Source organism: Platalea leucorodia, assembly GCF_965183815.1.
Source record: "Platalea leucorodia genome assembly, chromosome: 5".
Taxonomy (NCBI): Eukaryota; Metazoa; Chordata; class Aves; order Pelecaniformes; family Threskiornithidae; genus Platalea; species Platalea leucorodia.
The window spans coordinates 12,288,654-12,307,705 of record NC_138827.1 but is presented as its reverse complement, the minus strand read 5'-3'; the positions used below and the strand labels follow the sequence as shown (position 1 = coordinate 12,307,705).

Below are 19,052 nucleotides of genomic sequence, written 5' to 3'. Positions count from 1 at the left end.
CAGGTCAACCATAAGAAAAATATTTTCTTTAATCAGTTAGTTTAGCTCATGTGTTGGGTTTCTTCCCCGAATTGAGATACAGCCTAAGGCACTGAGTTTCATCTTAGAAACCTTAATTTGCTTTTAAAATTAGGTCCAAATATATGAACAATGCAGCATATTAATAAAGTAAGGATTATTATAAGTGTAAAGTGATCTGTTAGACCACAAAATGTTTACAGGAGTAGGTGGTGGTTTAATCAGCAAGTCTTTGAAAAAAAGCTTCTTTCTGAACCTGCCTTCCAAATCGTAATCTATTCACCTCTTATCATTTTTATCCCATATGAAACTCACACTTTTGCAGTTTTGCTACAAGTTCCTCATTTGACTGAGTTTTCTACACACACCTTATGTATCCACAGTTGTCGGATGGGACAGGCTTGCTCATTAGCAACATTGCTCTTCGGATGCCCAGATGAGTTTTGTTTGGCATATTTAAAGAAGAAAGTGATTTATTTTAAATGCGGGCAGGAGGCATACGGTTATTTTAGTGAAAGTTTTTTTTTTTTTAGCAGTCTGTTTGTGTCAGGAGACCATCTAATTGGTATTGTTGGGAACTGAGAAACCTCACATGCTGCCTCTGCCTCTGGAAGTTGCTTCTCAGGAAATCCGTCTGACTCACTGTTCCTATCAGGCATACCTCTCAATAGCAAACATTGCCACATCCACAGGGCCAGAAAATAAAAGAGCAATTTTTATAGAACAGCGCTAAAATTTATTTTTAAAATAATTGGTTAGGGCCTGATACTGACCTTAATGAGTTCACTGGCTTTGAATCAGACCCACAAACCTATGCAAATGTACATACTGAAGTTATAGATTAATCCTCTTTAAAAATAATTTGTCCTCACTCAAAACCTTTAGGAAAGCTTTCTTCAGTGTTTGGCTCAGGGATAGTGGGGGACCAAATGACATCAGAAAACAGTCTGCAAAACCCTTGCAATTAATTGCAAAAAAGGTAATCTTCCATATGCACATATTGCTCTTAGAAAGCAGTGACAAAATGGGGAAAATAAATGTCCAGAGCCTAGCCAACTTTGTGACTGCTTGTAAAAAAACAGAAAGGTAGTTTGTGGATTTTCTGTAACTGGTGGTTGCCAGTAATGGCCAAGGTGGCCACGGCTCTGCAAACGTTGAGAAGGACTTGTTTAGAGCACCAGTTGCTGTAATCTCTGTTGGCTAAGATGGCATCTGAGTTCCCTTCCCAGGTACATCATGGCATCTACTCAGAAACACCTTTACTGTGTCATGTTACTTGTGTATCAGAGGTCCTCCTTGTTTTTTTATGGAAAGTTGAAATTCTTTCATCTTGACCACAAGAAGAGACAAGTGTCCAGATCATTTTTCATTGATGGTTTCTTGAGTTCATTAAAGTCTTATGCAGAATAATCTTATATTTCCCAGAACATTTCAAGGGCCTTTGAGGTTTCTGGGATAGGATTTGGGGTAAAATCTGAAAAACTACCACAGTGACTAAATGGCCTCAGTGCCACTGCAATGCAATTACATGTAGGCTTTTAAGTTGTGTAGGTGTTTTTGAAAATTTTATCCCAGACCCCTGATTTGACAAGCTACATAAGCACCAGTGGGCCTTTAAGCACGTAAACAATTCTGCTGGCTTCAGTGGGACTCACTGTTTTGCTAAATGAAGAGCATAGTGCACAGCTTTGTTTTACGCTGTTAGAGCTGAAGGCAGAACTTTTCTTTGTATTCCCAGCAGTTTGCAGTCCTCCAGTCAGTTATGTATGATATAGGATATACATTTTTCCTGCCTTGTCTTTGAGACTTGCAGCAGCAGATTTTCTAAGGAATGAATGAAACACCTGCATTTCTCTGAGTAAATTGCAACTTTGCTTTCACGAGCATTCTCAATCCTTACTCCCCTAATTGCCAAAATCAGCCTATAGCTGCTAGGACAGGTCAAAATGGACAGATCCACAATAATGTCATCCTGACACTTCTCAGACACACGTACGGACAGTTTTCTGACATGACCTGTGGGACAAATACATCCTAACGAGACTTAAGAGATGTCATTTGGACTGAGCTTATTCCAGGGTCAACCAAAGCTCCTGACCCTCTTAAGTCTTGCAAAACTCTTCTGCGACCCACTCTAATGCTGTTCCCCTTAGCATCCCCCTTCCTTTGTCCTGCTGCTCCTTACCTCACCTGTCCCCATCTCCTCAGCTGGGTGCTCTCTCCTTCCTAAGCCTTTCCTGTATCTTCAGGCTAAACACACACTGAATTCCTTTGCAAGATACTGCGGAAGGCACAAGAAACGTTTGCTCATCCAGGAGCAAGTTGGAATTACACCCTGGTAGCTGCAGAAGTTACCTATGGTGGCTGCCTTTGCTGGGAAGATGCAGGGAGGCAAGCCCATTCCTCCCCTGCCCAGAGTAAAGCCTGTACCAGGGCAGTTAGTGCAGAGTAACTTGCTCCTGTACAAGGCAGCAGCTCCCAGACCCCGTGGGTGTGCACTATCACACCGTATATAGTGCTCCCCAGAAGAGAGTTCTTCCACTTTCTGGGCAGCAGCGCTAAAATCCTTATTGTCTGAAGAAAATCCAGACCACTAGTAAGCGAGCTGCAGTTCATTTAAGCCTTGCCAGATAGTTTTTTGGCATCCTTCCACCCTTCTCCAAGAAAAAAAGCAACTTGGAGAGTAGACAATTGACCCCGAGACTTAAAGCCTCAAACCATTTTCTGCCTAGTTCAGCTGGTGTTGGCATATGCATGGAGGCTTTTAACCCCTGGCCAGGCTATCTGGTTGTATCATTTCCCTGATGTGCACAGAAGTGGCAGGTTCACCAGGACTGTTGGATTCAAAGAGCAATTTACTCTGGGAATATCATGACTGATAAGCACCCACATTTTCCATACACACACAAAGATATGCATAATGGAGGTCACAACTGTCATCATAAAATTGCCATCCCCTGGAAGAAAGTCAGGGTAAAACTAAAAAAAAAATCATCTATCAACCATGCAACCAATACCAAACAGAACCAACTAACAAAGCCAAAATAACAAAAGCAATGTGTGATGTTGTGAGTTTAAAAAAACCCCAACATTTAAAAGTAATTTACTGTTAGAGTTTTGGCATAGGCACCTCAGAGAGTAAGTAAGAGCGTTCTAATATTTTCCCTTAGAAATAATCTGAGTCAAATTAGAAGTAAAACAAAATGTTTTTAAATACAATAACACTTTATCCTCAACTCCTACACTTTCTTAGGGTATAAACAAGCCCTTTTAGCATATCCATAAAGTATCTGCACGTTTCCTTCCTGCTATTACTATGGATGCCAAAGAAGATGCAGTGCCCTTCAGTTGGCAGTCACACTCAACATGGACTGTGGGCCAAGGGAGAAGGGTGCAAATTTTCATATGTAAAAGAAAAGTTTTTACAAATCAGAAAGAGGTATGTCTTGGATAACCTGTTTTTTTCCTGTCAGACACTGGGTACTACAAACCAGGTACACTTTGACCAAAGCAGGCATTGGATGGGAAAGGACATTATAGTGTTATCAGTCTTTCTCCTTAGCTGTTCAGAGTTAAGGAGAATTGTTAACAACTCATGACCCGGCCCTGCAGATGGATAAAGTTTACCCTAGGTAGATGATGGCGTGAGGTTTGAAGTCTTAGAGGTCAGTTGGCTACCAGAAGCTTTTCTGCTCAGACAAATGTGAATGTATGCCAAAAAGTAGCTGGCAGAGCTTAAATTATAGTTTCCAGTAAAGATGTTGAAAGTACCTGCTAAAGTATGTGTCTTGCAAAAATCTCTAATCCATATTTCTAAATATAAAAATGACTTCCTGTTTATTATTTTAATCTTATAACCTCACATTTTTTACTTTAAAAAGCACCGTCAACTACCCTTTTAAAACAAATGTATTTTTTTTAGACTCAACAACTTCCTATTCTATTTAATGTCACAGCAACTTTCTCTACAGTCATTCTCAGGTTTTCTTCTTGTACAACAACAGCAGCCAAACTATAGCATGGTGAAAATCAAACTGAAAACTTTTCAGTATTTTTTCTTAAATAGGTTCTGTATTTACTGTATAAATCTATACGTGGAGCTATAAATTAATATTGTAGACAATAGATAACCTTATCTTTTGATTGTAGGTCAGATCTTCTTGAAGCCCTTATTTGTATATACAAACTCTCTAATTTGTATGTACAAAGATGAAAATTACATGGTGGTTTATGTGAGAATACTGTTGCATTTTAAAACTAGTTATATTTTATGGTTAGAGTCCATAGATTGCTTTTTGTTTGAATTCTTCCGTCATTAATGTTCTTTCTAATTTAGAAGGATGCTTTTTGAAATTTGAAACAGAACATTTTAGAGTTTTTCAGCTTGAATTTTTAAGGATTCTCAAGGCAGTGTCCAATTTTGTGTATTTATATTTAAGAAAAGAACATTCATACTACAAATAAAGCACTGGCTTTATTTGAGAAAACTACCCACATATAAATGCCCTTCGTGTCTAAGACTTGCTTATTTTTCCAAGAATAAATAAGCCTCATCTTCATTTTTGGATAACAAATATTAAGGCTTGACAAGACACAAAGCACAAATTATTACAAACAGATCCGAGGGAGGGGATTTAAGATCTAAAACTTGCAATGCCTGGAACAAATTAGGTTGTCCACGTAGATCACAAAGTGGCAGCAAAATCAATGCTAAAAGTTAACTTGAAATCAGCAGTACAAAATTAAAGGAAAGGTAAATTCACTCCAGTGAAGCTCAGAGATGGATGTTCATATTCTGCCTTCAAAGTAAAACATCTATATTACTACTCATGGTAAGATTACTTTCTGCTTCTCTAGACAACTCGAAGATGAGTGAGGCCAAGATGCATTCCTGTTGCATTGAGCATTGTGTGACTCACTGCGTTTTCTCTTGCTGTTAGCGTGTATGTATATTGCAGCCTATGAAGACAGGAACTGCTGATGTTCACAGGAGATTTTTCCCATTTGCCTTCTAAAAAAAATAATGAAGTGAACCAAGTTGTGTGGTTTTCAAGCCCACAAAAATTGCAGTGCTCATACTACATGATGGAAAACAATACAAATCTGAAGTACTCTTTCTCTGTGGAAAGTAGTGGTCCTGATGTCTTGATTATATTTGGGCATCTGCAATTCTACATTCCTCTTCAGCTGCATGAAAGAAGAAAGTTCCAGCTATTACGGAGCGGTGATCGGCAGGTCACGTAACAATTAGGAACAATTCACTTATGTACTCGCCACTTTGGTGAGAGTTCACAAATGCCTAAAACTGCCTGAGCCAAAACCTCAGCCCAGCATTTTTTACGATAAAGAAGGAGATCATCTGAGCTGCTGCCATATAACATTGGCTTTCATAAGCTGTTCTGTGCCTAAAATAGCTTTACTTCCTATACCTTACAAACAGAGCTACTTTCCTTTCTACTTCTTTTTTTAAAAATCTATGTTAAAGGGATTCATAGTGGAGCTGAACTCTGCTAAAGGGCAGAACGGCTTTGTAACATGCCATCAATGCACTTTAACTTCATCATGAAGACAAAAGTTGATTGTTGACTTGGGCCTTTGCAGAGAATGAAGTGCAATGGTTTTCCTCCTAGAAAGCAACAGTTATTCTCAAGCTGTTTTATCTTTTGAAGGTTGATATTGGAAATGACGTTTTTATTGGGGGAGTGAATGCTGGACCCAAAGACTGTTGGATCAGTGATTTGGTTTCACCTCAGAGTACTTTAAACCCGACACCCTTAGGGTGGAGGAATGGCCGTTTGCATAAACTGTTTACAGGCAAGATGTCAAATATATTTTGGGGAGTTTTGTCAAGTAAGACAGCAAAATTGAAGAAATCTTAGAGCAGTTTAGTAGTAGCCTCTCTTTCTAACAGCTGTGCAAAAGTAAATGTCCATCCTTCACTTGCTCTACCTTGAGTTTTACTAGCATAATTCCCCTCTCTGGGCTGCAGTCATATGCATACTACTTTAAAAAGAAATGTCACCCTACTGCTTAAAATAATACATGTTGGAATGAGTTTATTTCCCGCTTATACTTCAGACCCTGGTTTATGTTCCTTAATGAAATTGCCATCGTGTTAACAAATCATTTTACCACACCACCTCTTCTGCAATAACAAAACCTGCGCTTTTCAACAAAAGAGCATATAGAAATACGTGTATTTTTGGTGTGCTGAAAAAGAGTCAAGGATGCAATGTCAGCTGACATTCAGGGTGTGGTCCAAAACTCATTGAAATTATTAGATTTTCCCCATCATCCCAGAGACTTTACTGAGAACATGAATTACTTTAGCAAGCCCTGGGTCCATCTGGTGAAATCCCTACAGAAAGGGGGTATCCCTACATTCAAATACACATCTGGACAATTTTGCGATGGATTAATTGAGTTTAAAAATTTTCATGAATTCTCATTATGTTACAAGCCTTTCAGAATCCTAATTTTATTCATCCATTTATCCTGCTTTTCTCACAAAAAAGATCCAGGAGCCACAGTATTACCTGCTTGTTTCACCAGGAAAGCACTTGGGTTTGCCTGGCTTTTTTAGAATGTTTTTTGCTTTCATTTTTTTCATTATGAAGAGAATTAAACATAGATTCAATGTTCTGTGAGATTTTCTTTCTGCAGTGAGTTAAAGTCTGAAAGGAAATGCTGTTGTTACTCTCTTGTGTGATATTCTCCTACGTGACATTCATTCTGTCGTGGTGAAGAAATGAAGCTACAAGCAGCTTTAGTGGCTTGAGTTGTTTGGGATTATTTTTACCCTTTATTTCAGCTCCTTGATCCTCAGATGCTCCAGGAACACCAAGAGCCTCGACATTGCCTGGCTTTCAGCAGTGATGCTAATATTGCTCCTTTTCAGCTTATACCCACGAGGTCTCTCGATCAGCTGAACTGCTCCATGGCCTCATCCATCCCCTACTGAACCAGTGTTTCGCTGACCTCAGTGGGAGCTGGATCGGATCTTAATTGAATACGGGGAAGATAAATTGGGATTGATTCCAGCTGTAGTTCGTAATGTACCTTTTCATTGTAAAATGAAGATGGAAGTAAAATTAATACTGACGGTTTGTTGAATTTTGACCCCAGTCCATTTATTTTGGTCACCTCCTTTTCTCATGCCCAGCTTGAACACAGCTCTAATTCATATATTTTTTAAAAACTGCCAGTCTGTTACTCACTACTTGGTAATAGGTTATGATCTTTTCCTTTGCCATAGTTTCCTGCTTAAGATGAGAATACCTGCATATTTTCTTCTTCTTATATTTCTTCACAGAGCTTCCAAACAAATTAAATCCATTCTGGTTGATTTCTGGTGTTATTGGTCTGTGACAGATTGGGATATGTTCTGCACTGGGTAAATGCACACAGCCTTTCCTACCCTCTAAACTCACAGACACATTAACAGAATGAAAAGGGTTTATTGTGTAGGTTTATAGCAGCAAGCCTACATGCAAGCTGCAGAATACACAATCCATACCAGTCTTTGAATATGCTATTATGTCTCATGAGTTGTATTGTGCATGAACAGCGAGGAAAATGCAGCCCAGTGGAAAGTACCTGCCCAAGTCCCCCTTTCTCCAGTGAAGGTTCTACATGGCACCTAAGTGTAGGAATTCTTCTCAGATTAGATGTCATCCAGGAAAAATAGTGTGGTAGTGGTATTGATCCATACTGTGTTTCGAGAAGATACATTACCTAAATACGATGTGGGTCAAATATTGCTTCAAACATTGCTGATGTTAAACACAAAGGATAATTCTGTGTATAGCTTCTCACATCCAAAGCAGTTAGTAGTCTTCTCTAAGGGAGAATCAGATTGCAATAGTTGTATTTAAATGGTTGTTGGAGGCACTAGGCTTAGGGAAGAAAAAAACGTTTCTTTTCAAAAGATGTTTCCCTGTTTTGACTGTTTTTCATTTCATGGCCATGGTGCTTTTCAGCAAACCTCATCACACGTATCAACAAATCTCCTTCCTTTCAAGTTTGACAGTGTTAATAAAAAGCCAAAGTTGTGACAGTTCTGCTTGTTGACTGTCTGAGCCTTGAACACAGGAGGGAAAACACGATGCCAGTTAACCACAGGAGCTGAAAACTCAGAGAGTAAATACAGTCATTGTACTGAAGCAAGATGACTTGAAATTCTGTCCACAAAGCGGGTTGTTGCCCTCTTTGGGGACCGACTGCGGAAACTGTTAGGCTCTTGTTTTCGTTCTGTGTCCCCAGCATTGGCGATTAGAAAGGAAATTACTAATAGCTTTTTAGGTAACTGGCAGTAGGAGGACAACTGCAACTAAGTCCCCAAACTGGTTTTTCTTCTTGTTTTGTCTTGTGCTGTGGTAGGTTTATGTCAATGGGGAGTGGGTCACCAGCATTGGAGAAGGAGGCAGCTTCGGGGAACTGGCATTGATCTACGGAACACCCCGGGCCGCCACCGTCAAGGCCAAGACAGATCTCAAGCTCTGGGGCATCGACAGAGACAGCTACAGACGCATTTTAATGGTAAGTTTATGGAGAAGGGCTTGTTTATGGAGCTGACAATTTTACTTTCTCTTGTGGTACCAGCACTTCTATTCTGTGTTCAGAGTACACTGATGATAGAAGGCTGCACGGTCTATGTTTCTACATAAGAGAGAGAGGACACGACAATAACATCGAGTAACTGAATTAAGTGAACTGAAGGAAAAGGGGACAAGATTCAGCAGAAAGATGCTGAATCAGAAATGCAGTTGAATAACATTATTCATAACTATTATACATGAATGAAAACCTCAGGAGGCCTCCGTTACCCACTGAAGCTATGCAAATGCTCTCCTCATTGTGAACCTCAAAATGTGTTTCAGCACTACCACTTGCCTCTGCAGTCTTTGTCTGAACTTGTATTATACTTTTCAAGGCAGTCAATACAAGGCAAATCCAGCTCTGAAAAAAAAAAAAAGTCTTGGTTGGACTGTGCCCTCCATCTTCGTTAGCCAGCACACAGCCACACGTATCATAGGACGGTAGCTGCAGAGTCCCTGCTAATGATTCATTGCTCCACTCCTTTCAAACTCCCTGATCTCTGCAGCAAAGCTCAACAGACCTTCTGGGCACCTGGGCTGTGTGCTAGCTTATGGATTTGCTGTTGTTTCTCGAGTGGTGAGTTTATAATGGAAACTTTGACAGATAATTAACTTTAGCAATGTCATAACTTCTTTTTTATGAGTTTGTTTCAGATGTCCGTGTGCATATCTTTTCCTTCTCCGTAAAATATTCCTTTCTTTTTGATAATTAACAGACAGATAACTCTATGTAAAGCTTCTTTCTCGATAGGGCTTGTCTCTAAAAGCTGCATTGTTTCATTCTGATCTGAAGGAAATTACACTATGCTCTCAGAATAATAAAGGAGCGTGCATTTTGAGATCATCTATATTTCCAGTGGATGTCATGGATAACAGAAAAATTAGCAAAAGAATTTAGTAGATTTTACACTTAAATGATTAGTTCTTCAGCAACAGAGTGTAAGAGTGATCTTTATTTATACTGTGTGATGACTGTTGGATATCTGTATGAAATATTGCTGGTTTTCACTCTGTATTTCATGGACTGAGTTCTGTATCACATAAACAACCATCACTCTGACATCTAGGAGAGTACATCTGATGATGGAAATGTACTCTATCCCAAAATATGCAGTCTGATCACTCCAAGACAAAATAGAGGAATAATGACAAGAAGCGTACTGTCTTCTCTCTTGTGGATAAGCAGAATCAATAGTTTTTGAAAGCTTCTCAGTGCAGGGAAGCAGGCAGTAGTAACTGAGACCTTTCTGCAAGGTACTTCTAAATGACAGAGCACAAGAATTTCCTAACAGATTTAAGAGGCATACTCAACTTACTTGTCCCATGTCCTACATGGATGCAATGGAGAGGTGTCTGGGATAACTGGTGCGATTAACTTGCATGCTGCAAGGAAGAATCCAAGGTGTAAAAGAGAAGGAATGTAGGAGGGAAATAAATGTCAGGACAAGCCACGTATTCCTTGGCTTTTTAAGTATAGCTTTTTACAGCTGCCTGTAACCTTGCTACTAAAGAATTGAAGGAACAGATCCCCAGGCCTTGTAGCCTAGAGGTAATTTCAGTTTTAGCGTTGATGAAAATAGTGGTACCTAACATCATCCAGCCCTGTGAGCAGTTCAGGTTTGGTCATGTGTCCATTACCATTTCATAGCAGCCTTCAGAAGATGAATATTTGATGCCTAGACAGTATTTTACTAAAAAGGTTTAAAGTCCCAAGTGGAAAAGACTGTGTTTTTAATGCTAGCTTTAGCCATACATACAGCTTGAATACTACAGATATAGTTCTATTTGGTGTAGTGCTAAGTACTTTTCAAATTAATTTGCATATTCTCTGAACTAGGGACTGCTGTACCTTACCTAGCAAGCTCAGTTTCTGCAGTTGATGAGACTTGAACTTAATACGGAGGTTTTTTCTCTCCCTCTCTCTCTTCTTATGTTTTTTTTACAGTTGGGGCCATTAAAAATTGGTGGTCTGTTGCATTACATTAGATACCCAGACAGTGTAATTATAATATTCCCAATACTTAGACAGGAAATATTCCAGGTAGCGTAGTGAATTCATTGCTGCAGGTATAGAAAATGTCCAATTTTAAGTGCTGTCCATGGTGAATGCAATTTACTCATCCAGACTACATGAATTCTGTCGTCTTTTCATTTATTTGTAGGTGCAGCATGGATAATTTCTTTGCTGTAGGTGAAATGAGATACCTGTCTTTGTGCATTCGTGTGAGGGCAGGTTACAGTGGCTCTCTGCATATTTCCTCAAGCCCAAAAATTAATTACATCATGTTTCAGTGGCTACATTTCATACTTGAAGCTCACTCCACCATCACACAACTGCTTTTGCTGTACTCAGTTTCAAGATGCAGTAGGAGCCGCCTTTCAAGTCCCAGAAACATGGTTTCCTGCCATTTAGCCTCTAACCTTATGTTTTTAGAAAGCCTTTAAGAGGTAGTAATGCTTAGGATATCTTTTAAAATATATCATTTAAGATGATTTTAAAACTGAGGGAGCATTTTTTTCTTTTTTATTTTCTGTTTGCAAATACTTTTGTCCAAGGGATCAATGACCTTTTTCTCCCAAAGGTATGTTTTTTTTCTGTAGTCAGATAAAGCCCCTCCATAACCTGAAATAGTTTTTTCTTTCGTCTGCATTGCTTCCCAGCCATGACCAGCCTCATGTTTTCTCAGTCTAGTGTTGAAATTTTATTCAAGTTGTAAATATTTATTTGCAAATCGTGCCTTCAGATCCATACTTGCCAAAAAGATTTTATCCTGTCATGAGACACCTGACACTTATTTCTCCTTGCAGGCTCTGTTTTGGTTCTTTGCTTCACATTTAATAATTTCTAGTTTTTATTTCTGCTTAGTGCCATTTTTCCCACTTACATGTCTCATCGGTCCTGTCTGGTTTATGGTATGAATAAAATGCATCTCAGGAGGTTTGGGAGTTTGGGTTTTCCTTTTTATGGATGGACAAAGCCTGATGCAAAAAGTTCCTGCTGGCTTTTAGTTACACTTGTCATCCATTTATTATTTAGCCTGTCCCAAAAGAAGTTTGTTAAAACAGATATATTTCTTTATATTTCATTGTCTCAGCTTAGGTATCCTGATGGCTTGAAGGTCACATTCAAGTTTGTTTTAGCAGCTGTGATGATTGTAAATGTTGGGATAGTTCTTTTTGTTAAGATTTGCAGTGAAATTGCTTGATTTTCACTGCAGTCCTTGACAAAGTATTATACCATGAAATTCATTGTACTAGATGGATTACAAAAAAACACTTCAACATCTTCCCCCCTCAGTACACTCACAAATTATCTCTCCATCTGTGTGTTCCATTTATTTAATAAAATTATCTGTGCTGAGTTGCATACTTTTCACTCTGTTGCAAATTTTTTATGTATATGTTCTCTGTGTGTGCACACAAGCACACACACACATTTATGTGTATATTCTGTATTTATTTACTTACATTCTTCTGGGAGAGATGCAAAGGAATTTTTTGCCATCAGATTCTCATGTAATTCAATTGCTGAAATGTTGCTGCTCTCTTCTTTGCAATTGGGATTCAAGAGCATCACAGAGCGGGGAACATCCCAGGGTAGTATAATATTTGTATTCTAAATATAGCAAATACCACAAATACCAGAGAAGCAAATGTCTGTATCCCAACATCAGATTGATCCCCCAGACAATTCAGTTCCCAGACTGAGGAAATTTGAAGTATTAATTTCTTGTAATTTCTTCTTTAAGGCAGCTTGATTTGGGATTATTTAACTATCCTGTAGTTCCCATGGTCAAAGATACCTGGGTCTGAGAGCAGAGTTGCATGGGATACAATACTTTTTGCCTATTTGGCAAACTTTGCTCGCAGAAAGTGAGTTGTAATATTGGGATTTAAGTAATGACAAATCAAGGTTAGTCAGTTCCTAATGTTGCACCTCATTTTATTTATGCTACTTTGGCTTTGTTTTACCATCTTTTCACAGCTTTGAACCTGAGAACAAGTTCTTTAACAAGTGCCTTTTTCCTCTCAGACAAAATAAGTCAGCAGGACTTTGTGTTTCCATAAAACATAGGTTGCATGGTGGCCGAAACATAAAGCAAATCCAAAGCCTGCAATCCATCCGACATCTGTGCAATGTAGCACCAGGATCTTGTGGGCTATTTTGTTTTCATGGCCAGTATGCATGGTGACTCTTTCTTTCATGCTGCTGTAAGAATGTACACCCAAAGCATCATTCAATATCAGGTTTACACAGGGATTAAATGGGGCTGGAGCAGTCCAGAAGGCCATTCCGACACCTCCTGCCAGCATAACTCTTTTATTTGAAACTTGAGCCATGCTTTGCCTTTTGGTAGCCATTTGTTTGGCTTCTTACTGAAAGTGGGAATTTCTAGGAAAGACTCATCAACTCCAGCCAGCCCGTCTGCGCACCTGAAAAAATGGAGGAAGAAAGAAGACATGAAGAGTGCTGGAGGGATAAAGCAAAGAGGTTAGCAGAGGGGAAGAAAGACTGGACTAGAGGAGTGGGAATAAAAATAGAAGAAAACATGGAAAGTGAAGAAAGGGCAGTTGGAAAAGAAATGCAACAGTCCTATTCAACAAGACCTGTTATAATCTCTGGGACATTCATTTTTCCTAGCCTGTGTATTGCTTAAGCTAAGCCTAGGGCTTGCTACATTTTTAAGTGTCCTAAAACTGGCTTTGTGAGCTCTTTTCTGGGTAGATTCAGCAAATGCAAGTGATCTCGTTTCTCGTTGGGACTGTTTCAGGGAGGAGCACTGCAGCTTAGCATATTAACGAGTCTTCTAGGAACCACTGTCTTTAAGAAGATGAGCTTGTGCATGACAGCTCAGAACTGGGGAGAAAGTGAACAAAGGAAAGGGGAGAGAGAGAGAAACAGCGACTATTGAAATAAGATATTAATAGGTTAGAAAAAGCAGAATTAATAAAGACTTTTTAAAACATGCCATCAAGAACCCTGCCAGCGCAGAATTATTCATGTACATTTACTATTGTTTTTATCTGGCTCAAGCAGTAAGATTTCTACTGCTTCCCTTGGGAAACTTTTCTGCAAGAGAATAATTCCTAAGTTGGGAAAACTTTTTTGATATTCATCTTAAATTAGATTTTCTTAATTTTCTCCTATTACTTTGAGTTATGTCAAGTTATGCTGTACTAAATTGCCCTCTTTCTGTCATATATCTGTAGATGATTATCACTGTCTACTTAAAACCCTTGCAACAATGCATGCTATCTATGAGCGTGACATACCTATGATCCCAGCGTTGAGCTGACCTATACAGGCTGAATTTGTTTTGCTCCTTCCTTACCAGCTCTCCCCAAGTGTTTTAGCATTTCTTCAGGCTCTGTTTGGTTTGGGAGCACTTTTCTGGAGAAGAGGCACCCAGGCAGAGTGTAGCGCGCCAGGCGCTGTCACATCCGAGCCATGGAGATGGAGCCTCTAAACTTCATTCCTGGATGATGTCTTTCAGTATATAGACCAAAATAGCCTTGGCTGTATTCTTGTTGCAGTCTGATGTTGCAAATCAGGTCTCACCTACTGTCTGTAAATCTCTTTCAGCTTTACAACTTTCCAGTCTTCTTCCATTTGTTGAACAGCTGTGCTTTGGATTTTTTTTTTCTTTGAATTTCTTAGCTGTATTTTCCAAACAGAAGCTTGTTCTATTATTTTCTACTCCCATTTCTAATGTCTCTAGGTCCTTTCTTGGTATTTTCCTGTCCTGGCAAGCTTTCATAGTATCTCCTAGTCTGCAGATATCATTACTGTCTGATTTGTTGCTGCTTCTAGAAGATCCATGAAAATATTGCATAAGAACAGACTTAGCACATGTCCCAGGGAGCACGCTGGTTAACACTTCTGCAGAAATTACTTGAAGGGTAGTAGAAGAGGTTATGATGGTGTTCATACTTGTGGCCTCAACAATTTGGGTAAAGCAATTAGACCAAATAAAACAAATATAAAAAGGACATCAGGAGTCAGAGGTGACATTATGCCTATGGGAGGGGATGGGAGGGGAATATTAGGCTGATCAAGGAAGGTGGGAAGTAGGCATGTTCCCTCTGTTTTGTGGGGAGGAAAAGATGATTAATACCAATAGAAATAAGCACATGCTTTGGTTGTTTGTAAGATTTCTACTGCTGCGTTGGTTTTAGCTTATATTAGAGTAGTGTTCTCTCAAAAATCTCTTCCCCTCACTGTGCTTAAGAAAGCTTGAGCAGGAAAACACACTCAAGTGAAAACAATGTGCATGAGGGTGAGCCAAGCTTCTCCTTTCTGGAAGAGAAATTGGGATATGGTTGTGCTGATTGGGATCCAGTCTTAAGTGCTCTGAAAATGCAGAGGCAGCTTCTATGCCTGCCTGGGCACCCTTAGGTGAAGCTCTGCTGTTGGGTGGCTCGTGCTACCCTCAAGGCTGTTGTTTGTCTCCTCCAGGAGAGATGGAGGGTTGGATGGAGCCATCCTGCAGGTTGAGTCATGAGCCATCAGTTGAGTGACCTCGGGTTTCAGTGCATGTGCTGGGAAATAGGACTCTGAAGCCTCAACCACTAGTTCTTCCCTAGGCTCTTGTTCTCCCTTGCCTTTGTGGTATCATTCTGAGACATGGGATATTTGCATTAAGTGGAGTCCCACTGAGATTCTAGATACTATCACAATACAAAAAATGATAATAGCACATTTAATTAATTCTTTCCATTTCAGTTTTGCTTTTGCACTTGTCTTCACAGTGAATTCTGTACCGCTGCCCTGGCTTAGTTTAGCCAAGACATAACACACCCATTTTCCTGTAGGAAGTGATGGGCTCTTGCTCTCCGGGCCAGGCAGGATGCCTGCAATTCTTACCTTCCTGGGTCTTGTCTGTGTCTCTAAATACTCGAAGCTGTGGTCAGGCGTCACTTATGGCTACTGATTACTGCTTCTTAAAATTCATCTGTGTCCGCAAGTCATTTAAAAAGCATTTTCCACATCTGTCCCTGGGTGCCCCAGCCCATCAAACTAAACCACCAATCTGGTTTTCCACAGCTGTCAATTTTGCTGGTCTCATTTCCACTCGATTGCAGGGAGGAAAGCAACAACTGCGCAGTGTCCAGTTTTCCATTCTTTGTCTCGCAGCGAGCTGTCAGGATCTGGCGTGGTTTGCAGAGCCTCGTCTGTTTGAAGTTCATTTTTTTTTTTCTTTCTGGCACTTCAAATGCTCTCGGGGGCCCCCGAGGTTGAGAACCAGGTTTGTCAGACAGGGAGGTCAGACAAGGGTTACCGATGCTATCGCTGAGAGGCGAACTGTCATCACCAGACTTGGAAATTATGAAGAGGGTGTGGAGGGGGAGACCTCAGTAGCTGGTGCTGCTGCTGATCCAGAGATACCTGGGGACAGTGGCAGCTCCTGACGGTGCTGCGGCTGTTTCGGGGCAGGGGTGGCCCCAGGAGAGGGGTGCAAAGGGGAGCTGTCCCCAGAGGAGAGCACCCAGCAGCTTCTCCTGATGCCAAAGCTTGTTGATGTTGGTGGAAGGATTCCCACGGCTTTGGTGGTCGTTGGATCAGCCCCGCCTGCACAATGCATGTAGGAAGAGGGACAGTGCTTAATTCTTTGTTGTTATATCATGCACTTGAGTACACCAGCCTTTCCCATTTTCATACTTTCATACATTTCTGAATGCTTTGACAGTGGAGGGTAAAATGTTTCTTCTCCTTTTCCTTTGTCTATCCCCACTTTCTGCCTCTGCTTTCAGCACTTACCAGTGCTCACTCGAAGGAGGAGTGGAGAAGTGGCTTCTTCTATGGCAGATACTGACATTTGCTTCTGTGTTCTCTGCCCAGTGTACAGCTGAATGCCATCTTCATTCCCCCTTTCTTCAGAATATGAGTGTATCATCTGTATGCTGTAGATCATCTCCTGCCTTGTAGATTTGACTAGCAGGTGCCAGGCAGCCTTTGACATCCATGGGGAATCTGCTCAGGCAGAAACGGTGTGGGCTGTCATAGAACAGTGTGAAATAAACTGCACGGTACCAAGGAAGACCCTGGAGTTCCTCTTGAGTACCTGGGAAGGTTTTCGAGTCATTTGTGTCACCGCAGGAGGAGTTAAGGATGAATTGTTTTTGTATTGGTAAAACTGCATTGTATTTATTCATACCTGAATCTCCTTCAAAAATGCGTGCTGGAATGGCTACTTATGGTTTCTGTCCGTGGTGATCAAACACTGTGTAAGCAGAAGATTTCTCAGTAATTTATCACGCAATAAAATCTTATTAGAGTGGGAATGACTGTGCTGGTGGCTACATATACATTGATGGATTGTCGCTTCAAAATGCTTAAATCTTGTTAAAATAATAAATAGGAATATGTTGCTCAGCAGTAACAATACATACAACACTGTACAGAATATAGACCAGGCTTACAGATAAATGCTTTTGGCATTAAAGAGGTTTTAACGTAAAAGGATGGGACCCATGAGGGGGACATTTTAAGTTTTATCCTACTTTGTAATTGTAAATTGCCTTCTAGCAGGGCCTCATTTGTAACAAGATACATATTGAATTAGCTAAACAGTTAATTGATGAAGCTCTGGCTTTAAAATGAGTGCCTGTAAATAATGGATACAATTCATCCTTGGTGTCCAGTAACACCAGTGAAGTCAGTGAAATTACACCAGGATTGAATTTGATTCCTTCTGTCTTTGCTTATCAGCAATACAACTTGCCCAGACATTTTATGGGGAAGCATTTGCCTTAGGCTGTTTTTACTGGCTATGCTTAAGATTTGGAAGGGGAGGGGAAAAAAAAGAGCAGCTCTAGGAAGAAATCACAAAAATACTTTGTGTATTGTTCTACCTCCTTTTTCTCTCTCCTTTAATAACAGGGCAGCACGCTGAGAAAGCGGAAGATGTATGAAGAATTCCTGAGCAAGGTCTCCATTTTGGGTCAGTTGCCCTTTGGATTTGCGTGTTAGTTCGTCTGTTATATGTGTTGGCGGAATGAATTTTGGTCTTTGATGGCACGATGAAAGCAATGGTGGTCAAACAGAAGGTCTCATGGTTGTGTTGTTTCCAAAGGAATGAAAGTGTAAAGGGCCCTTTTTAGGACTTGTTTTTCTCATTCTTTAATATGCACTGAACATTTGTTGGAAGGGCAAATCTTTCCTTAAATATGGGAGCAGGCACACACTGGTAACTTACTGGTAGGTGCTGTTGCAGTAGAGATCATATGGATAGAGGAGAAAGCAGTGCAGAGATATGAATTTGTCATGAAGTCTAGTTACATCCTTCCAGGTGACAGGTGAGAAGCTTTTTCCTGTGAGAATACTGTATTTATGTGCACTAAACAAACTAACCTCACAAATCAAAACGGGCTGACTTTTTTTTTCTTCTGTGTATTTTACAGCCCCTGTCTCACATTCTTAAAACATCTGTTTAGCTTCTTGTCCTTGGATTTTGTTTCCCTTTGATTAATGTGATAGCCACGAAATTTGGACATGTTCTTGATGGCCTTCAGTAGGAAAAACAACAAACCCATAATGCCTGACCAATCAATCACCATTAGGAGAACAAAAGCTTCTAATAAGGAGGACAGTGTTAGACAGTACAATGAAATGTTGATGCTGTAGGAGAAACATCATGTTTCTGCTGGGGCTCCTCTGGGAAAAAAAAAACAGTACAGGATTAATTTGCTGTATAATTAAAATACTTATATTTCTATTTAAACAATTTTCTTTTCTTGTTTATGGTATTCCTCTACCATTTGAGCTTATTTACCTGAAATATGACAGTCTTAGTGAAAATACACTTGAATTTCTGAGAGGTGCTATGCATGAGATTTTCAGTTACATTTGTATGCTTAACGTAAGGCTAAATATGTTGCTCACTTATTAATGAAGTTTTCATAATGCCTTATTTTATGCTTAACTTAAATCTTCCTAAATTAAGAGCACAAATTATACCAAATTACAGTGAGTATTTCAAGAAGAAAGGATCTCTGCACCTGCACTAATGAGAAGCAATTACAACAATGAGGCATCTCAAAACAATTTCAGAGTAGAAAGGTTATTCAAAGATGCACTTCCTTAAACATGCGGTTTGCAATATAATTATATCCTAGTTTGTAGTATTGCTTTTCAATCTCAGTAAAAAATGAGGTAGGACTTCAAGATTTGAACTTTTTTTAAGTAAGTGTGGAAAAGCACCAGACAAAATAACGCATCATTTCAGGAGCATCGAGAATTCGGGTGAAATGTGTAAAGATCTATTTCACACATCTAAAAAGTAGATGACAGCTGGGAAACAGAAAGGTATTTTAGAAATCTCAATACAGCACTGAAAAGTCAACTTCACTTCATGCCTTAATGTGGTCAGAACTTGGCGATTTTGTGGTGGAAAAACCTCTACCTGCATCTTATATAGGTTTTTTCAAGGCTTGCGT

General features: G+C 39.8%; 1 protein-coding gene across 3 annotated transcripts in view; it reads left to right on the top strand.

The window, feature by feature from the left end:
* PRKAR1B (protein kinase cAMP-dependent type I regulatory subunit beta) overlaps nt 1-19,052 on the top strand; it is a 103,149-nt gene that overhangs the window by 61,197 nt on the left and 22,900 nt on the right. For all 3 annotated transcript variants that reach the window (XM_082311739.1, XM_082311738.1, XM_082311740.1), the window contains exons 7-8: nt 8,398-8,556; nt 17,497-17,557. In XM_082311739.1, coding sequence (XP_082167865.1) covers nt 8,398-8,556; nt 17,497-17,557 — 220 coding nt within the window. The remainder of the gene's footprint in view (nt 1-8,397; nt 8,557-17,496; nt 17,558-19,052) is intronic.